Raw genomic sequence first — 21,845 nt, 5'->3', positions numbered from 1 at the left:
GGAAGCTGGATGGGGAGGTGTTGGGAGGCGAACCGGAATTGAGGGATGGTTCCGCGGTGCGCGCGCCTACACATCCGGGCAACGCCTCTGTTCTGTCCTCCCCCTTCCTCCTCTTGACAACCGGAAGCGGAAGTGAAAATGGGTGTCCCTGCTGCTTCTTAGCAACGAGAGGAGTCAAGTGACACAACCAGCTGACTCCTGTAGAGGAAGTCACTGTGGAGGCCAGTTCTGGAGCTGTTGTAGCCTCGGTTGCCCGGCCGGGGACCCGAGCCGAACAGTTATCGTCAGAATGTCGGGCAAAGACCGAATTGAAATCTTTCCCTCGAGAATGTAAGTAAAGGAATGGGATGAGCCGCTTTCACAGGGTTAGGAACCCAGAGCGCGATCCCTTCAGACCCTGGGCCACAGTGAGGGTCCTTGTTTCTTGAGCTTTTCCCAGGCTCTTTTCTTGAGTCTAGGGCGAGGCTTCGTGACGGCCTCTTCGCACATTCCTCCTGAGTGAATCAGGCTGGATGAAGCGATCCCAGCGGGTAGGAAAAGGCGCCCGGCCGGCGGGCTTTTGTGGAGGCCCGCTGTCTTTATTCATTAATGGATTCATCCATTCCACATAACCTTACTGAGCCGGGCACTGGATTTATATAACTGAACCGTCGCCACCTCTGCCCTCACAGAGCTCACAGTTTATGTAGCCAGACATTCGTCTGGAAAGGCCAAGGAGGTTTTAATAAATGCTCTGAGAAGGGACGTTTACTGAGGATATAGAAGAGGTCCCTAAGCCAAAGTGGGGATGGAATCGAATCGCCTTAGCATAGTCCTCGGATTCGATCTTGGATCCCCTTACTCATTTTCCAAGATCCCACCAAATGTCACCGGCTGTGAGAGGATATCCCTGTGTTTCTGAGGCACAGCATTTGCTCTCTCACCGCTGCACCTTGTTAAGACCTGTGTTAATACCAGTCATCACATTGTAAAGTAGATATTTGTTTATGTGTCTTTCTCTCCCACTAGACTGTGGGCTCTCTCCAGGAGGAAAGAATGTCTTAACAATCCATAGAAGGTCCACAAAAAAATATTTCTTGAAAGAACTCATGCTTGGGAATACGCTCAGTTGTGGGCTACCTTTCTTTTGGGGCCTGAATTCTTTGTCAGGAAAGTGGCATATCACTGTAGGTTTTTGGCTAGTTTGTAAAGAAAATTTTGACGTTTTCTCAAATGTGCCCAACAACTCGCTCCCTTTCTCCTCCTCATCCTGTTTATTTTTATTTATTTAGTTTGTTGTTTGTTTTAATAAGAGACAGGGTCTCGCTCTGTCTCCCAGGCTGAAGTGCAGTGGTGTGATCATAGCTCACTGCAGCCTCAAACTCCTGGGCTCAAGCGATCCTCCCGCCTCAGCCTCCCTGGCGGCTGGGATTATAGGTGGGAGCCCCCGCGCCTGGCTTTCCCTTTTTCTTTACAGTGAGGAAGCAGAAAATCAGTTTTAACCCTGACATTTAGATCCTTTTATTGTGGTCCTATCTCTGTGGGGGTGTTTTGTTGTTTTTCCTCTTTCTGTCCTTTCTCTGAGAGAATCTGAGGACGCTTAAAATAAAAGTCACATTCAAACCTGAAGCCCAGATTTGTCTCTGCCAGGGTGACTACATAGCTCTTAATGAAATGAAGTTTTTAAATTTTTTACCTTCACCTATTGACTTTCTAATAGCTGTTCGCACTAAGTAGGCAGCAAGCTAGTTGTGGGGAAATAAAGATGGGGACTATCCCGGGTTAGTGGCAACTGCAGAACTCCTAGCACGTGATGACTCAGTCAAAACTTTCGCACTGAGAGACACGACGCTAGTTTATCTTCTAGCAGCGTAAAACCTGCCCCAAGGGTGACCCCAGGCCCCCCCCCATTAAAATGCCTGCCTGAAAAAGCTCAAAGCTAGGAGGAGAATTTACTGTTTGTTCTAGTCAACACCTAATTGACCTGTCCTTCCTTTTTTAGAGCATTTACGAAAAACAGGCTTACAATTGTGAATATGTTATCTCTTCCAACGCTGGTGTCCCTTCAAGTATCTTAGAGAGCCATTTCTTTGAAATGTAATCATCAGGAGGGATAGGGCCTTTGTCTCCCAGTCTGTGTGGGAGGATAGAACAATAACTTACTAATTGCCAGGTAGCATTGCGTTTACACTGACCAACCCTTTAAGTTTCTCTTCTCTGACTCTACTTGTGGCTGGCTTCCTGCCACTCCCTTACTTTCTTTTTAAAATGGCCAGTCACTCTGCACAAACCAGAATTGAGCTCAGCTCTTTCCCCTGCTATCAGTGGTTTACTGAATAAAATCTGTTTTCATTGCTTTAACGAATGTCTGGCTGTGTTTATCTTTGACAGCAGTCAGAATAACTTTTTGTTTTTACTTTGGAACTTTTACTTTGAGACTAAGAGGCAAAAATAGACGTCTTTGGGCTTAGGTAAGAAAAATAATAGGCTCATGAAGGTGAAAACTACTATTTGAAAGCTCTCAGCTTGCTGATTGAGAGGAAAATCAGGTGCAGGAAATAATCTCTAAATATTTTCCCCGTGGCTGGCAGCAGGCTTTTTGTCATGTAGTCAGATGTCTTTGATTCAGCTGGAAGAAAAGTCATCATCCTAGCTAAAGGTCAAACTGTTTGAGTAGGACTGAGCAGCTCTGAAACAAAGGAGCAAGTTTTAAAAGCCATAGGCTAGAAAACATTGGCAGCTTGTTTCACAGACAGTTCCATTCAACAACAGTATGATTCTGTGATGTTACTTTCACCCACTTTGGTACCACAGAAAGCAAAACAATTTTAGAGTGGAAGTAGAAGACGCATGAAAAATTTGGAGTCAACAGAAGTCCATTAAATCCAGGTTCTGCTACATATTAGCTGTCAGTGTGCAAGCTGCCCTTAGAGTTTCAGGAATTAAAATTGCCCATTTCACAGAGATACCATTCCCTAGGAGGAAATTAAAATTAACATGGTAAATTCAATTTTATCAACCAGTTTACCTTTTACTATAAACTGACTGCTATATGCAGTACTACAATTTGACTTAAATTTGATCCAGCTCTTTGAGCCCGAGTTCTAGTATTTACTGTCAACAATACAGTATGTTAAATGCACACATTGGGCTGGATAGCTCCTGCTCAGGCTGGAAACTAAACCAGCTTCACTTGATAAGATCTCTTGTGAGGCCAGTCAGTGCAGAGTGAGCCAATGATAATTGTTGTCTTTAAGGGGAGGCACACGGTTGGGGTACAGTCAACCTAGGTTGGAGCCTTAGTTTGAGCATTGGGAAAGTCAGTGGAATCAAAAGTCTGGTTCAGGTTCCTGCCCTGCCTTTTCTTCACTAAGTAACTTTGAGAAAGTTGTTTTACTTTTCTAAGCCTCATTTTTCTAATCTTTAAGTTAATGTCTAAAGTCCCTTTCAGCTATAGAATTGTCTTAGTGATCTTAGCCCTATGGTAAAAGATTCCAGTATAATCTAAGAATTTGGCCAAATGGGGTGTGTGTGTGTGTGTGTGTGTGTGTGTGTGTGTGTGTTGTTGTTGTTTTGAGACAGGATTTCACTCTGTCACCCAGGCTGGAGTGCAGTGACCTGATCTTGGCTTGCTGCAACCTCTGCCTGCCGGGTTCAAGTGATTTTTGTGCCTCAGACTCCCAAGTAGCCGGGACCACAGGGATGCGGCACCATACCCGGCTAATTTTTGTATTTGTTTGGTAGAGATGGGGTTTCACTATGTTGGCCAGGCTGGTCTCAAACTCCTGACCTCAAGTTATCCACCTGCCTCGGCCTCCCAAAGTGTTGGTATTATAGGTGTGAGCCACTGCACCTGGTTTATTAGTACATGCGATTTTAAAACACCAGTCGTATGAAAATATATCCCCTTAAATCACTTTGTCTAGGTTAGGTTATACTGTGTCTAGGTTATACAATCTGTTGTTGAATTTTATTACCCAAACACTTGTTTTTTTTGAGACCGAGTCTTGCTCTGTTGTCCAGGCTACAGTGCAGTGGCATGATCAGAGCTCACTGCAGCCTAGACCTTCTGGGCTCAATCAGTCCTCTCACCTCAGTCTTCTTTGTATCTGGGACTACAGGTGTGCCCTACCATGCCCAGGTAATTTTGGTATTTTTTTTTTGTAGAGACAGGTTTCACCATGTTGCCCAGGCTGGCCGGACTCAAGCAATCTACCCACCTCAGCCTCCCAAAGTGCTGATTACAGGCATAAGCCACTGTACCGCTTACCTTATTTAGAGCATTCTTCCTAAGGTCCTCCAGGTACTTTTCATTAGCTCTTTTTCCTGCCTGAAATATTCTTTCCCCAGAACTTATAAATTGCTCCTTTGGCTATTCTAGTCTCTTAAGAGAGGCTGTTCCTGATCACCCAATCTAAAGTGAACACCATGTTTGCTTCTCTCACAATTCCTTATTTTAATTTTATTGTAGCATGTGCTACTGCATGGCATGACATTTTTTTTCTTTTCTTTCTTTCTTTTTTTTTTTTTTTTGAGACAGGGTCTTACTCTACAGCCTCAAACTGGGCTCTACTTTTTTTCATTATTAAATTTTATCTGGCATATGGCAGCAAGAACAGAAATGTCAGTTTCTGCTTGACTTTGGTATTGGGGCTTCTGATGGGGAAAAAAATTGAAACAAGGAAGTGAGGAGACTTCAGTGTAAATTTAGCTTGTCACTTCTCAGGAATCTTATATATGTCATTTATTACCTAGAGTCTTTTACAAATTAATAAAATGATTGGTGTTAGGATCTTGATGATATCAAAACATGTTAATACCACACTTTTAATAGAAAATGTGGTAAATTATTGTGGTATAAAAAATGCAGGCCAGGTGCAGTGGCTCATACCTGTAATCCCAGCACTTTGGGAGGCCAAGGTGGGCGGATCACCTGAGGTCAGGAGTTCGATACCAGCCTGACCAACTTGGAGAAACCCCGTCTCTACTAAAAACACAAAATTAGCCGGGCATGGTGGCACATGCCTGTAATCCCAGCTACTCGGGATGCTGAGGCAGGAGAATCGCTTGAACCCAGGAGGCGGAGGTTTTGTGAGCCGAGATCCCGCCATTGCACCCTCCAGCCTGGGCAACAAGAGCGAAACTCCGCCTGAAAAAAAAAAAAAAAATAATAAAATAAAAATAAAATAAAATGCAAAATGTACAAAAGAATATAGTAGTAAAAAGTAAATCCATATTTTTCATCCAGTCCCATTTATCAAAGGTAACTCTTGCCAGTTTTTCTGAATCCTTTCTAGAACTATTCTCTGCATCTATATAAGCACATTTTTTCCTTACTTTGCATAAGACTGTAATATAGACAGCACATGCCTATATACCTTCGTCTTTTTTAATGACTGTATATCATTCCATGGTAGGTGAACTATGATGTATTTAGCATTTAGCTTGTTTCTCCCTTTTGCTATTACCATAATGCTGGAGTACCCATCTTTTAAACCTTGCACATGTTTTTGTACACATGTGGGGATAAATTTGTAGGATAAATTCCTCAAAGTGGAATTGTTGGTCTTGAAAATAATTGCGTTTAAAATTTTGATATATATTAGTGGATAGATTTTTAAATCCTTAATATACCTCCAATGGAAACTAAAATGTAGATATTATTTTAACTTACAAATCAGATAAGTATTTAAAATATGTTGGCATCATAAAATAAGGCTCCTGATAATGTTTATTATGATTTAATAAATATTCCAGATATTGATTCTAAAATTGTTTCTATTGTAAATTAATAAACTTTTCATTTATGGAACACTGGTGGTAGAAATCTACATTATTGAAAAACCAGTTGTCTTAGTCCATTTTCTGCTGCTATAACAATACTTGAGACTGGGTAATTTATAAAGAAAAAAAAATTTATTTGGTTCATGGTTCTGGAGGCTGAGAAGGGTGAGGGCCTTCTTGCTGTGTCATCCCATGGCAGAAGGCAAGAGGGTGAGAGAGAGATCAAGAAAGGGTCACACATGCCTTTTTATTTCCTTCCAAAGGGACAGGATCAGGTGCAGTGGTTCATGCCCATAATCCCAGCACTTTGGGAAGCTGAGGCTGGAGGATTGCATGAGACCAGGAGTTAGAGGCTGCAGCGAGCTATGATCACACCACTGCAATCCAGCCTAGGTGACAGAGCAAGACCCTGTCTCAAAAAATAAGGAGTCGGACCAGGCGTGGTGGCTCATGCCTGTAATCCCAGTACTTTGGGAGGCTGAGGTGGGAAGATCACTTAAAGTCAGGAATTCGAGATCAGCCTGATCAATATGGTGAAACCCTGTCTCTACTAAAAATACAAAAAAATTAGCTGGACTTGGTGGCACACGCCTGTAGTTCCAGCTACTTGGGAGGCTGGGGCAGGAGAATCGCTTGAACCTGGGAGGTGGAGGTTGCAGTGAGTCAAGATCGCGCCATTGCGTCCAGCCTGGGCTTCACAGTGAGACTCAGTCTCAAAAAAAAAAAAAAACAAAAAAAAAACAAAAATGGAGTCTTGCTACTATCTTTACCCATGCTGGACTTGGACTCCTGGGCTCAAGGGATCCTCCCACTTACACCTCTAGCTGGGATTACAGGTGTGCCCAGCTGCACTCACATTTATAACCAACCCACTCCTGCAATATGGAATCCAGTCTTACCATAATGACATTAATCCACTCATGGAGGTCAGATCCCATGTGACCCAGTCATCTCTTAACAGTCCCACCTCTCAACATTGTTGCATTGGAGATTGTTTCCAACACATGAAGATTGGGGACATATTCAAGCCATAGCATCAGTTAAACCTGTCAGCTACAAATTCTCTATATATTCTCCCTCTCATCACATCAAAGGATAAAGGATAATTTTAACACTGGTGGGGAGGTTTTTTGTCTTTTAAACAATGAAAATAGATGTCTTTAACTTTGTTTATGTTTATATAGGGCACAGACTATCATGAAGGCTCGTTTAAAGGGAGCACAGACAGGTCGAAACCTCCTGAAGAAAAAATCTGATGCCTTAACTCTTCGATTTCGACAGATCCTAAAGAAGATAATAGAGGTAGAATGAACTTAGAATAGTATTCATTTTGGGAAAATCCAGCATGGCCCTTAGCACTTTTTTTTTGGTTATTTTAATTAAATTTTTTCTTTCAAAAGTAAAAATATCATTATAAGTTTAACAAGTGTCAAATATCAAATAGTTCATTTTATAAAATCCAAACTCTTCAGTGTTGCATGTAAAGCTCCACTTGATCTGATTGGCCCCCTGCCTGCCTCTCTTACCTCATTTAGAGCGTTCTTCCTAAGGTCTTCCAGGTACTTTTCATTAGCTCTTTTTCCTGCCTGAAATACTGTTTCCCCAGAACTTATAACTGGATCCTTTGGCTGTTCTAGTCTCTTAAGAGAAGCTATTCCTGTTCACCCAATCTAAAGTGAATACCATGTTTGCTTCTCTCACAATTCCTTATTTTAATTTATTGTAGCATGTACTACTGCATGGCATGACATTTTCTTTCTTTTCTTTTCTTTTCTTTTTTTTTTTTTTTTGAGACTGGGTCTTACTCTACAGCCTCAAACTGGGCTCCAGTGATCTTCCCACCTCAGCCTCTCAAGTAGCTGGAACTACAGGTGTATGCTATCATTCTCAGCTCTTTTTTTTTTTTTTTTTTTTTTTTTTTTAGTAGAGACAAGGTCTCACTATGTTGCCAAGGCTGGTCTTTTTGACTCCTGGGCTCCCAAAGTGCTGAGTTTACAGTTTTTGTGTTTTATTTTTAAACCTGTATGTACTTAACAAAAGTATTTTCTATGAGTGCTGTTTTTATTTTTATTTTTTTAGTTTTTGTGGAGATGGGGTCTTGCTTTATTGCCCAGGGTGATCTCAAACACCTGGGCTCAAGTGATCCTTCCACCTCAGTCTTCCAAAGCACTGGGATTATAGGCGTTAGCCACTGTGCCTGGCCCTGTACTACTTTTGATTATTTGTGAAGTTGAGGAACTTTTCATGCTTACTGGCAATTTGATTTTCTTGGTAAATGTCTTTTTTTTTTTTTCCTTGGTAGAGGTTCTATGTCTATTCTGCCTAATGTGTAAAATGTTAAAAGTGTTTTTTCCATGCCTTTTCTTATCTTTTAACTTAAAAAAAAAAAAAAGTTAATACTAGGTGTGGTGACTCATGCCTGTAATCCCAACACTTTGGGAGGCCGAGGTGGGAGGATGGTTTGAGACCAGGAATTTGAGACCAGCCTAGGCAACATAGTGAGACCTTATCTCTACAAAAATAATAATAATAATAATAATAAGAAAATTAGCAGAGTATGGTGGCATGCACCTGTAGTCCCAGCTACTTGGGAGCCTGAGGCAGGAGGATTGCCTGAGCCTAGGAGTTTGAAGCTGCAGTGAGCTATGATTACACCACTGTACTCTAGCCCAGGCAACAAAGTGAGACCTTGTCTCAAAAAATAAAAAGAAAAATAAAAAAAAGTTAAATTTTTTTTTCCTTTGGTCAAATCTGTTAGTCTTTTTCTTTATATAGCTTCTGAGTTACACATAAGGCTTAGAAAAGACCTAAAATGATTAGGAAAAATGTTATACCACATTTACTTTGGTTACTCTACAGTTTTTTTCTTTAAATCTTTATCTTAATTATGTCTGAATTTTGGGGGCAGTATGATGTGAGGTAGGTAGCTTTATCATTTTGTAAGTGTGTAGACAGTTGAGTGGTTTCTTTACTAAATTTCCATATTGACCTGGGGTTGTTTCTGAACCCTCTAGTCTATTTCATTGACTTAACTGTCCCATACCAGATGTATTAATATTTCCTTATTGTAGCTGTACCTTTTTAATACCTGGGAAGCCAACTCCCTACCCAGCTGACCCATTTTTTCTTCTATTTCTGAAACATTATTGAATATTCTGAAACATTAGATATTCCAGATGTACTTTAAAATTAATACAGCATTAGGATTTTGACTGCAACTGCAGTGAATTTAAGAGATTAGTTTGAGTAGATCAGCTTGTACCCATTCAGTAATAAATTAGGTCCTTCAGTAAAGATTCAGTTTTCTGTTTTTCAGTGCATTTATTCTAATTTTATAAAACTCATAGTTTTGTAATATTGTTAGTGATCGTAACCAAAACTGTTAAAAATTGGAAATTTCTATTTGTTTTATCATTATCAAACAAATACTTACATGCACAGCCAGCATAAAATACTGATGGTTATTAAAGGAACATAATTATGATGGGATTTTTCCTTGTAAAAGGCTTGATTGAATCTGCTCTTGATTTATGCTTTTCCAGACTAAAATGTTGATGGGCGAAGTGATGAGAGAAGCTGCCTTTTCACTAGCCGAAGCCAAGTTCACAGCAGGTGACTTCAGGTAAGGAGACTAAACGGGGTGTTTTGAAACAAAACAAAGTGATGTCAGGCTCATCATTTCATTTAAAAAACATTTTTTAATTTAGAAATAACCATCAAGGACAAATGATATAGTAATAATAAGGAAGAATTCTTTTAACCCCATCACCTTAACTGCACTGTCATCCTCCACATGCATTCTTACATAGTTGCAGGCGCAGGATATTTAATATTTTAGCGTCCATTTTCATTTAACGTTGTATCATAAACATTTTTCCTTATTTTCAACATGGCTGTATGATCTTTCTCAAGATGTATTTTTTTTTTTCTCCTAATGCTGGATATTTGGGTTAATTCTCATGGTTTTGGAATATTAGGGAAAGTGTAGTGAACATCTTTACACATATGTATTTTTGTTTCTACTGAATTATTAGGATAAATTTTTGAGAATTGGATTATTTAAAAGGCATGAACTTCATGGCTTTGGTGACATCAGTAAATCCTTTACAAAGCATACAAAATGGCTTGCAGATGTGTTATGCCAATTTATATATGTTATGTAATTTTCCAAATAACACTGTGAGATAGGTAAGGCAAGCACTGTTATTCTCAGTTTTAATTAAATGCCTTCCTGAGGTCACTTGGCTAATTAGGGGCCGAGGCAGAAGTTGTTTTCAAGAAGTTTCTGATTTTAGTCTTTTCCTAATGACATGATGCCTATTATCTAGGAACTTTCACTGCTCTTGGGCCTTAAAAAGGCCCTTTGAAGTGGTAGGCTTTAATTTTTGCCAGTGCTGGCAAGATCACAGCTTGCATTGAATTTTCTAGCAGAGGGTGGAGATCAATAGTGTATAAGTGGTATGTGAGTGTTTTAGGGTGGTTATGGGAAAGACACTTTCTATAATATTTATTTTCGTTTTGTTTTGAGACTGGGTTATGAGACTGGCTAATTTTTGTATTTTTGGGTTTCGCCACATTGCCCAGGCTGGTTTTGAACCCCTCAAACAATCCTCCTGCCTCGGCCTCCCAAAGTGCCGGGATTACAGGCGTGAGCTATCGCACCCTGCCAGGAAGGCACTTTCTGGTAACATTTGAGAAGTCACACAAAGCCAGATGCAAGATGTTTCCAGGGTAAAGGAACTGAACGCCAGCTTAATCAATTCAACGGGAAACCTAGGAAGAAGTTTTCTCCATCTTACACTAGTAGAAGAACTCTTACGGTTACATCCATGTGGCACACCTCTGACTGAAAACATAAGCAATCCACGAACTTTAAAATCATTCTTTGTTGTTTTCTTACTGCTAATGTTTTGAATATTGTTCATTCTCTGCTTTCAGAGGCCCTCCTCTGGCAGTAATGATGTTTCTCCCTTTTTGGAAAGAGGACAGTTATCAAAACATACTTAATTGTGACATCTCACTCTTGGTCTCATTTAATGTAAAACTATCCAATGAGTCCCTAGAGGTTTATTTCTAAACAGTCTGCTAAATAAAGGCTTTCTCTTTTTCTGCAGCACTACAGTTATCCAAAATGTAAATAAAGCCCAAGTGAAGATTCGAGCGAAGAAAGATAATGTAGCAGGTAACATTTCAACCTTTTAGAAACTCTTTGGGGAGAAAAGAGGTGACATTTTAAAATTAACCTGTTTATACAGCAAGATCTTAATGTCCTAGTTTCTTCCTTCTACTTAGAACAAGTTGATTGGCTTTACATGTTAAAATCATTAACAACCAGGTTTCTAATTACTGAAAATAATTTGACTTTTGTATAGAAGTGAACACTTAAGAAGGCAGGGTCCAGCCAGGCACGGTGGCTCATGTCTGTAATCCCAGCACTTTGGGAGGCCGAGGCGGGCGGATCATAAGGTCAAGGAGTTTGAGACCAGCCTGGCCAACATGGTGAAACCCCATCTCTACTAATACAAAAATTAGCCGGGCGTGGTGGCATGCACCTGTAGTCCTAGCTACTTGGGAGGCTGAGGCAGGAGAATCGCTTGAACCCAGGAAGCAGAGGTTGCAGTGAGCTGAGATCGCACCACTGCACTCCATCCTGGGCAACAGAGTGAGACTTCATCTAAAAATAAAAAATGAAAAATAAGGCAGGTTCCGCTGGATGTGGTGGCTCACACCTGTAATCCCAGCACTTTGGGAGGCTGAGATGGGTGGATCACCTGAGGTCAGGAGTTTGAGACCAGCCTGGCCAAGGTGAAACCCCATCTTTACCAAAAAATACAAAAATTAGGTCAGGCATAGTGACTCACACCTGTAATCCCAGCACTTTGGGAAGCTGAGACAGGTGGATTACTTGAGGTCAGGAGTTCAAGACCAGCCTGGCTAACATGGTGAAACCCCATCTATACCAAAAAATACAAAAATTAGGCTGGGCGTGGTGGCTCACACCTGTAATCCCAGCACTTTGGGAAGCCGAGGTGGGCGGATCACCTGAGGTCGGGAGTTCAAGACCAGCCTGACTAATATGGAGAAATTCCATCTCTACTAAAAATACAAAATTAGCCGAATGTGGTAGCACATGCCTGTAATGCCAGCTACTCGAGAGGCTGGGGCAGGCGAATCACTTGGACCCAGGAGGCAGAGGTTGTGGTGAGCTGAGATTGCGCCATTGCACTCCAGCCCAGGTAACAAGAGCGAAACTCCTCTTAAAAAAAAAAAAAGAAAATTAGCTGGGCGTGGTATGTGCCTGTTGTCCCAACTACTTAGGAGGCTGAGGTGGGAGAATCACTTGACCCCAGGAGGCGATGGTTGCAGTGAGCTGAAGACCACACCACCGCACTGCAGCCTGGGCGACAGAGTGAGACTCTGTCTCAAAAAGAAAAAAAAAAGAAGGCAAGTTCCTAAATTCATTAATTGAAACGAATTACAATTCCAGACTTAAGCTCTTGACTTTTGAGTTCGCTGAAAAAGAAACACAGAAAACAGTGATTAAGAAACAGAACTTAGGCCAGGCGCGGTGGCTCATGCCTGTAATCCCAGCATTTTGGGAGGTTGATCACCTGAGGTCGGGAGTTCGAGACCCATCTTACCAACAGACGGAGAAACCTCGTCTCTACTAAAAATACAAAATTAGCCGGGTGTGGTGGTACATGCCTGTAATCCCACCTACTCAGGAGGCTGAGGCAGGAGAATTGCTTGAACCTGGGAGGCAGAGGTTGCGGTGAGGTGAGCTCATGCCATTGCACTCTAGCCTTGGCAAAAACAACAACAACAAAAAGAACTTAAAGGTTTGTGAATCCATATATGCTTCTATGTTTAACAGGTGTTACTTTGCCAGTATTTGAACATTACCATGAAGGAACTGACAGTAAGTGTGAAACTTTTTATATTACTTTGTGTCTCTGGGATTTCCTGTTTCCTCTTTAAATGAACTAAGTTCTGGAAAATGGTGCTAGATGTTGAGAGGTTCCTGAGTTAGAAATCCTTTTACTGATATAGTGAGGACAATAGTTGATCAATTAATCAAAAGGTCTTAAGGCCAGGCACAATGGCTCATGCCTGTAATCCTGGCACTTTGGGAGGCTAAGGCAGGCAAATACCCGTCTCTACAAAAAATACAAAAAATCAGCCGGGTGTGGTAGCATGTGTCTGTAGTTTCAGCTACTTTGGGGGCTGAGGAGGGAGGAGTGCTTGAACTGGGGAGGTAGTTGCAGTGAGTTCTGATCATGCGACTGCACTCCAGCCTGGGCAACAGAGCAAAACCTTGTCTCAAAAAAAAAAAAAAAAGGTCTTATGCTAGGAAGTCATAAAACACTGTACATACCTTAAAATATTTCAGTATTTTATCAGAAATATATCAATGTAGAATCATTTGCTATTTAAAAAATATAAGGCCTTTTGAGTATGAATTCACTGATTAGACTTCTGTGTTGTCTTTCTGCGTATCCTACACCCACAATGCACTGCTTATAATTCCCATTTTGGGTCTCTTTAAAGTCAAATAAGATCTTAGACACTAGGATGCAACCTGAATGCGGATTCTTTCTAGATTTTTATAGCCCACTCCCACTTTTTAAATAACTGTCTTATTCATTCCATTCCTAATTTGACAGCATATTTTCTTTCTAAAGTAAAGTATTAACTTTTTTGATAGAAACAATATTCTTGGCTAGGTGCAGTGGCTCACACCTGTAATCCCAGCACTTTGGGAGGCTGAGGCAGGCGGATTGCCTTAGCCCAGGAGTTTGAGACCAGCCTGGGCAACATGGTGAAACCCCATCTCTATCCAAAAAGTTACAAAAATTAGCTGGACCTGGTGGCATGCGCCTGGGGTCCCAGCTACTCGGGAGGCTGAGGTGGAGGGATTGCTTGAGCCTGAGAAGTGGAGCTTACAGTGAGCTGAGATTGTGCCACTGCACTCCAGCCTGGGTGGCAGAGTGAGACCCCATCTCAATAAATACATAAACAAACAAACTATTCTTTCTTTTGGCACTCATATTTCCTTGTTTCATGTAATATTTAATTAAATCATATAGAATATTAAGTACATTTCATACGAAGAAGTAGAGCATTCTAGAGAGTCACCTGTTCACAGAGTGTCATTGTACTCTGGGCATCAGGCAATATGATTTTCAAAGGGAATAATGGGCATCAAGCTAGTGAAGTGAAGGTTCATTAAGAGCTTCTAGTTATATTTAGAATAGTATTCTTGTGGAAAACTGTATTTAGTAGCATGCTCCTATAGTGTTTGGGAAGTGAGATAGGTACTTCATGTTTACATTCAATGAAGATTAGTGAATTTGTCTTTCCATATTTGTTATTATTCTGAATTATCTCCTTTTGGGAAAATTTATAGGGAAGATTATTTACTCTCTAATTACAAATGTTGTCTGACTGGTTCTTTCAGGTTATGAACTGACTGGTTTAGCCAGAGGTGGGGAACAGTTGGCTAAATTAAAGAGGAATTATGCCAAAGCAGTGGAACTACTGGTGGAACTAGCTTCGCTGCAGGTAAGTAGCAAAAGACCTAGAGAACTGTTGTAGTTTGATTTCTAACAGTCAAGTGGAGGAGAGTCTGGTCTTGAGTCAGCATATACGGTGCTTTGTACTTTCAACTGTTCCCATGATCCTATGTAAAACAAATATAATATTTTGATTTCTGAAGTGATGGCTTTTGTACCATTGTCCCTACTTTTAAAAATTTATTTATTATTTTTTCGAGATGGAGTTTTAATCTTGTTGCCCAGACTGGAGTGCAATGGCGCGACCTCGGCTCACTGCAAACCTCTGCCTCCTGGGTTCAAGCGATTCTCCTGCCTCAGCCTTCCAAATAGCTGGGATTACAGGCATGGGCCACCATGCCTGGCTAACTTTTGTATTTTTAGTAGAGGCGGGGTTTCGCCATGTTGGTCAGGGTGGTCTCGAACTCCTGACCTCAGGCGATCCACCCGCCTCGGCCTCCCAAAGTGCTGGGATTACAGGCATGAGCCACTGTGCCTGGCCCCTACTTTTTTTAATTTAAAAAATTATTTATTTTTCGAGATGGGGGTCTCACTCTGTCACCCAGGCTGGAGTGCAGTGGCATAATCTCAGCTCACTGTAACCTCAACCTCCTGGGCTTAAGTGATCTGCCCACCTCAGCCTCCTGAGTAGCTGGGACTATAGGCATGCTGCATCACACCCAGCTAATTTTTGTATTTTTTGTAGAGATGGGGTTTCACCATGTCATCCAGGCTGGTCTCAAACTCCTGGGCTCAAGTAATCAGCCCGCCTCGTCCTCCCAAAGTCCTGGGATTATAGGTATGAGCCACCATACCTGGCCCCTACTTGTTATTATTAACAAAATGTATGTGCTATGGTACACTCTTATTTTTTTTGTTTTTGTTTTTTTTCTTTGAGACAAAGTCTTGCTCTGTTGCCCAAGCTGGAGTGCAGTGTTACGATCTTGGCTAACTGCAGCCTGGATCTCCTGGGCTCAAGCAGTCCTCCCGCCTCAGCCTCCCAAGTAGCTGGGACTACAAGTTTGTGCCACCTCATCTGGATAATTTTTTTGAATTTTTTAGTTGAAATGTGGTCTTGCTATGTTGCCCAGGCTGGTCTCAAACTCCTGGCCTCAAGAAATCCTGCCATCTCAGCCTCCCAAAGTGCTGGAATTACAAGTGTGAGCCACCTCACCCAGCCCAGTTTCACTCTTTGCTAAGTGAGAACAGCAAGTTGATACTAGATTTAAATGTAAATGTAAATAAACATTTTGTGCATGGAAGGCCATTTTTTCCCCTATGTGGCCAGTTGGTATATATCTAGGTTATTAGTGCTTGATTCTTTCTTGTCATTTTTATGTTGTTATTTAGGTGAGATGGTAGTAAACAAATTATAATAGTGTCAACTCAAGTAAAGCCTGTTGAAGCAGAAATGATTTGATAAAGGTTTATTAAAAGCCAAATGTGAGGACTGACCCGGAAAGACACCAACAAAGTTGCGTGTGTTCTAGAGTCTGCTACAAGTTGGAAGGCTTTTATGGGAAAGTTTAGGAGAAGGGAGGAAGACTCATACCCGAGTTGTCCTTTTCATTGGAGAATACAATACAGAGGTCACAATCATTGGCTACAGATTGCAAATACAAGCTAAAATGTTCTACATGCAAGTAAATCATGAAGTAAAACTTCATGATTCAGAAACAAATCAGTGTCATTTTCAGTGTCAGTAGGTTGCATATTAATCAGTATGTCAACAGTCTGAGAAACAAGATTTCCTTACTCAGGGACAGGATATAAACCATGAATCATGAGATCTTTCAACCTGCCCAGGCAGGTTAATTTGAAAACCTACCAAATGTGACATGTAGGTTATCAATAGCATGGAAATAGCATTAGCCCTTTGGAAATCTCACAAGAATTTTGTTTTTGTTTTGTTGTGAAGAGACAGGGTCTTACTCTGTCACCCAAGCTGGAGTACAGTGGCAGTCATAGCTCACTGCAGCCTCAAACGATCCTCCCACTGCAGACTACCAAGTAGCTGGGACTACAGGTGCATGCTACTACACCCAGCTAATTTTTAAAATTTATTTCTTGTAGAGGCAAGGTCTCATTGCGTTGCCCAGGCTGGTCTTGAACTCCCAGCTTCATGTGATTCTCCCACCTCAGCCTCCCGAAGTGTTGGGGTCATAGGTGTGAGCCAAGCGCCCAGCCTAAGAATTTTGTTTTTTAAGCATGCTGAAAAGAACTTGTCTTGGTTCTCAAGTGTTTTCTATAAGTGCAATCTTAGTGGAGTCAAGTGATCAGGGAATGATTGAGAAGACTTTGTGCTTACATTATTAATTTGTTCTTACTTTAGACTTCTTTTGTTACTTTGGATGAAGCTATTAAGATAACCAACAGGCGTGTAAATGCCATTGAACATGGTGAGTATAGGTACTCTGAGGTGCTTTGTCACTTGTCCATACCCCCCACTTGTCGTGAAACTGCTAGAATTCAGGCACTGTACTGAAGACTGAAAGGTGAGTAAGATGCTGCCCCTGCCTGCAGTGCAAAGAGAGAAGTGTGTCCATAGTACAAAAAAGTGTTATGAAGTGTTCTGATAGAAGTACCTGTATGATCTGCGGGAGTTACACACATAGGAAAGTGGTGACTTAAAAATTATGGAATGTTTTCTTCATTTCCAGTTATTCATGCCGTTATTTAAGGGTAGGAGTATTTCTCAAGATCCTTAGTGTTTTCTTTAGTTCTAATGGTTGAGTGATGTAACTTTTTGAGTACATTAAATATTTAACTTTAAATCACTATAAACCATTCTCCTTGATTTCTAAAAAATTTTCCTATTTGATGCACTTATTTTCCATCTCTTTTATTTCAGTGTTTAAAAAATATGACTGCTTAGTGTTGACAGTGCTTTTTGCTCAATAAACTTAGTTTTTATTAAAGAAACACTCAATTTTAAGTAAGAAAGCAAAATTTGAAGTAAAGAAATTCCTTTGCTTGGGGCTGTATTACTGTTAGTGAGAAAGTTATCTCATTTTTAAAAAAACTTTTTTGACTGCTTGCTAGTGCCAGACTTCGTACATGAAAGTGGAAGCAAAAAAAAAAAAAAAAGGATAATTTATACTTCTCACCCTCAGAGTTCACATTCTAGAAGCAGAATAGGTAAACTCTATGCAAAGTCAAACCTAATGACATAAACTCAAAATCGAGCATTCTCTCTCCTCAATTTTTTAACAGTTGATTGCTACTATATTTAAAATAACATCTGTGCTTCAATGTTACATATTCATAGAATTCAGCACATTCAGTGTTATATTTGTTATGGTCCCATAGGTTATCTGTGCATAGAAAAGATACTAGAAGGGTATACACCAACACGTTTACAGTAGTTACTCTTTTGGATATTCGGATTATACTCCATTTTGTGTTTTTTTCTTTGTGTTTTTATTTTCCAAGTTCTCTGCATTAAATGCATATTAATTTTACAATTAGGAAAAAATAACTGGTTATACAAATGAGCACTGATAATTTGAAAAAAGGGGTTTGAAGTTCTCACACATATTATTATTTTTTTTAACTCTAGTCATCATTCCCCGGATTGAACGTACTCTTGCTTATATCATCACAGAGCTGGATGAGAGAGAGCGAGAAGAGTTCTATAGGTTTGTTGAAATTGGCAGTTATTGATCATTTTTTGTTTTCCATATTCCAAAGGCTCTATTTGCTGAATGACTTGTTGGTTTATGTTCTTTAGAATTAGCACAGCTTGTGTTTTATTTTGATAAATAAGAAGCATGAAATATTACCAAAAGTTGTGGAAGCAAATCTGTCAAATTTTACATGTTCCTATAACATGGCATTTCCAAAAACTTAGGCCTTTCAGAGAAACTATTTAGACTTAATTTTTAAAAATATATACGTTTTAAGATAGTCAAATGCAGTAGTGAAAAGTGGGGAAAGAGTAGAACAAGGAGTTTGATCTGTAACTGATTGTGAATAATAGAGATAACTCACTACCTTCGGACCAGCCAAGACTCAATTATTCTTTTTCTAATTATTTTTTTTTGTATGTGTGAGACAGAGTCTGGCTCTGTCACCCAGGCTGGAGTGCAATGGTGATCTTGGCTCATGTGCCACCATGCCTGGATAATTTTTTTGTACTTTTAGTAGAGATGGGGTTTCACCATGTTGGCCAGGCTGGTCTCAAAACTCCTGGCCTCAAGTAGTCCACCCACCTTGGCCTCCCAAAGTGCTAGGATTACAGGCATGAGCCACTATGCCTGGCTCTTGATTATTCTTTTTTTTTTTTTTTTTTGAGACGGAGTGGCCCAGGCTGGAGTGCAGTGGCTGGATCTCAGCTTACTGCAAGCTCCACCTCCCGGGTTCACGCCATTCTCCTGCCTCAGCCTCCTGAGTAGCTGGGACTACAGGTGCCTGCCACCTCGCCCGGCTAGTTTTTTGTATTTTTTGGTAGAGACGGGGTTTCACCTTGTTAGCCAGGATGGTCTCGATCTCCTGACCTCGTGATCCACCCGTTTCGGCCTCCCAAAGTGCTGGGATTACAGGCTTGAGCCACCGCGCCCGGCCCCTGATTATTCTTTAAAATGAAATGATGATTTAGATTGGGTGTCTCCTACATAAAAACTTAGAGAAGAAACTAGAATTCAGCTGTTATTCAACAAATATGTATTTCATGTTGAATATGTTAAGGAGAAGGTATAAAGCACCTAGAGGCATTACCAAATAGTATATAAATCACGCCATTAGAGAATTAGCACAGCACTTGGGGAGAAATTATGCATGTCCATGAATTGATTATGAACATTTAGAGTCAACAGCGATAAATACTAAACTGGTGGTATACAGGGGTCTGTATACTCAGTTCAGAGAAATGGGAGGTAGGTGAAGGCAAGAGTATTTAGGAAAGAATGGGAGGTCTTAGATCTGGAGTTACCATCTAATTATGGTCTATAATCTTAATTATCAAAGGTTAGTTTCTGTCCTTCCATGATACTCAGGGTTGTGTTGAGCCAAAATTTAAAAAAATGCCTGAATGCTCAAAATCTGTTCCATTAGAGAATGGATTTCAAAATTTAACCTACTAAAGGCTTCTAGGCCAGGCTCAGTGGCTCATGCATGTAATCCCAGCACTTTGGGAGGCCAAGGCGGGTGGATCACAAGGTCAGGAGTTCAAGACCAGCCTTGCCAAGATGGTGAAACCCCCCGTCTCTACTAAAAATTAAAAAAAAATTATCCAGGCGTGGCGGCATGCACCTGTAATCCCAGCTACTTGGGAGGCTGAGGCAAGGAATTGCTTGAATCCAGAGGTGGAGGTTGCAGTGAGCCAAGATTGTGCCACTACACTCCACCCTGGGCGACAGAGTGAGATTCCGTCTCAAAAAAAAAAAAAGGCTTCTATCTCAGGTTAAACCAGTTATTAGCTTAAAATTAGTATTTTTAAAAAAGGGTTATAAATAAATTACTGAAAATGAAATTAGTAAAAGTACCAAGTTTTTTTTTTTTCTAGGTATAGGTGTTTATTATCCTTGTGACAAAACTAAAAGAAATCAAATCTACTTAATATTGAAAGTGTTTAAAAAATGCACCCCCACCTGTATTTTACAGGTTAAAGAAAATACAGGAGAAGAAAAAAATTCTAAAGGAAAAATCTGAGAAGGATTTGGAACAAAGGAGAGCAGCTGGAGAGGTGCTGGAGCCTGCTAATCTTCTAGCTGAAGAGAAGGATGAGGATCTTCTGTTTGAATAATCTTTCCTGTTCTGGTTCTTTTAGAAACCCTAACACTGGCTTCATCTTAATTCATAGTGTGTAGGTTTGATTTGTCTGGCTATTTATTTTTTGGCCTAAGAATTTCACTGGTTGTAACATTTACCTGGATGTCTGTTTATGGGATTACTTTTGCAGAATCATAATTTAGCAACCATTTATCATGGATGAAAGAGATCTGTAAAACCTGCCTAGGAACTTAAAGAATTTACTCTGAAGTGTTATCCTACTCCATTTACATCTGTGTTACACGTGCTGTGCTTACCAAGCATATTAGGAAATACCTCTTAGGAAGCATTAGTGGTCTCAGGCCAATTACTGTGGAGCAGCTTTCATTCCTACCCTCTTGCAAACCTTGGCGCTGTTGTCTGAAATTGCTGCAGCCATTCCTGTGTTACCATGGCACTTCTCAAACTTTGTGAAAACCTGCACTTTTCCTTGCATGACAGGTCCCTGTCTTGTCTGTCATGGGAGCAGTTCTGCCAATTTAAATGTGACTGTGGTATAAACAGAGTAAAATGATTTAAAAATAAGTCATTCAATTTTTATTAATTTACTGTTGTCATGTTCTCATGCTCAGATCAGTAGTGTCAGCCAGAGCTTTCTCTGCAGACATGTAGGAAGTAAGTGGCCATTTTTCCCCCTCCATGTATTAGAGTTTTACAAAAAGGCTTACTTTGAGACAACTGTTGCGTTTTGGGGTACTAATAAATGATTGCTGGTGAGTTATGAGGGCATTATAATACCTCCTTATTTGCTAATCTAAGAAAAATAACTAGTTCCCATTTTAAAGAAATAAGGTAACTTTTTACTATTTATAAGTGATAAAAATTTGTTTTCATTTATGAAGATGAACCATTTGGCCACATCAGGTATCTGAGGTTTTTAGTAGTTTGATTTGGCATGAGCCATCCATGATTACTCAGTCTTTCTTGCAACCAGTTCCAGGCATTTTTGACATGATTGGCCATGTTTAGTTCTGAAATTGTGACACTATCTTTATTAATATTGTATTTTAATCAAGTGACATCACAGTCTAGGTAGTTTTTCTTTTTTTTTTTTTTTTTTTTGAAACAGAGTCTCATTCTGTAGCCCAGGCTGGAGTGCAGTGGCAGTGACACTGGTTCACTGCAACGTCCACCTCCTCAGTTCAAGAGATTCTTCTGCCTTACTCCCCAAGTAGTTGGGATTATAGTTGTGTGCCACCATGCCCAGCTAATTTTTGCATTTTTAGTAGAGATGGGGTTTCACCATGTTGGCCAGGCTGGTCTCGAACTCCTGACCTCAAGTGATCTGCCCGCCTCGGCCTCCCAAAGTGCTGAGATTACAGGCATAAACCACTGTGCCTAAGTGGTTTATGTTTTACATAAAGTTTCTACTAGGCAGTTTTAAAGTATTAAATGATTTTGCAAGCATTTAACATCTATAAAATAGCAGGTCTTAGTTATGTGCCAGGCACTGTTATTAAGTATTTTGTTTATATTACTTCATTACAATAACCATAAGAGGCACATATTAACCCCCTATTTTACAGAGGAAAAACTGGAGACACAGGAAACTTGAGTAATTAGTCTTAAGTTAAAAAGCTAGAAAGTAGAAAATCCAGAATTTAAGTCTAAGCAGTCTACTTTCAGAGTTTTTACACCTTAACTTTTCCTTTCTGTTTCATCTATATTTCAAACTTTGGGTATTTAAAGACATTGGGACTGTTCTGGAGAAGCTGATATTTAGGAAATCTGGTTGGGGCTCACAGAATAAAATCTTAGGTT

General features: G+C 40.3%; 1 protein-coding gene across 2 annotated transcripts; it reads left to right on the top strand.

Annotated features, from left to right (window-relative positions):
• The first annotated feature begins 180 nt into the window (after positions 1-180).
• On the top strand, positions 181-20,606 carry ATP6V1D (ATPase H+ transporting V1 subunit D). Of its 2 annotated transcripts, XM_005561555.5 has the most exons (9): positions 181-330; positions 6,948-7,065; positions 9,306-9,385; positions 10,878-10,945; positions 12,638-12,682; positions 14,222-14,325; positions 16,648-16,714; positions 17,875-17,953; positions 19,917-20,606. In XM_005561555.5, the coding sequence occupies exons 1-9, from the start codon at positions 290-292 to the stop codon at positions 20,056-20,058; spliced, it is 744 nt and encodes a 247-aa protein (XP_005561612.1). In that variant the 5' UTR covers positions 181-289; the 3' UTR covers positions 20,059-20,606. The 2 variants fall into 2 exon arrangements, with proteins under 2 accessions (XP_005561612.1, XP_073853678.1); XM_073997577.1 differs by lacking the exon at positions 6,948-7,065.
• The last annotated feature ends 1,239 nt before the right edge of the window (positions 20,607-21,845 follow it).

The sequence above is a fragment of the Macaca fascicularis genome, chromosome 7, assembly GCF_037993035.2.
Source record: "Macaca fascicularis isolate 582-1 chromosome 7, T2T-MFA8v1.1".
NCBI lineage: Eukaryota > Metazoa > Chordata > Mammalia > Primates > Cercopithecidae > Macaca > Macaca fascicularis.
The sequence above is the reverse complement of the archived record's forward strand: the minus strand, read 5'-3'. Positions and strand labels throughout refer to the sequence as shown.

Bases quoted from the DNA above. Each gene is read 5' to 3' on its own strand.
- ATP6V1D (XM_005561555.5), top strand. From the start codon at position 290: ATGTCGGGCAAAGACCGAATTGAAATCTTTCCCTCGAGAAT. The intron at 9,386-10,877 runs GTAAGGAGACTA...CTTTTTCTGCAG, and splicing joins TTCACAGCAGGTGACTTCAG to CACTACAGTTATCCAAAATG. The intron at 10,946-12,637 runs GTAACATTTCAA...TATGTTTAACAG, and splicing joins GAAGAAAGATAATGTAGCAG to GTGTTACTTTGCCAGTATTT.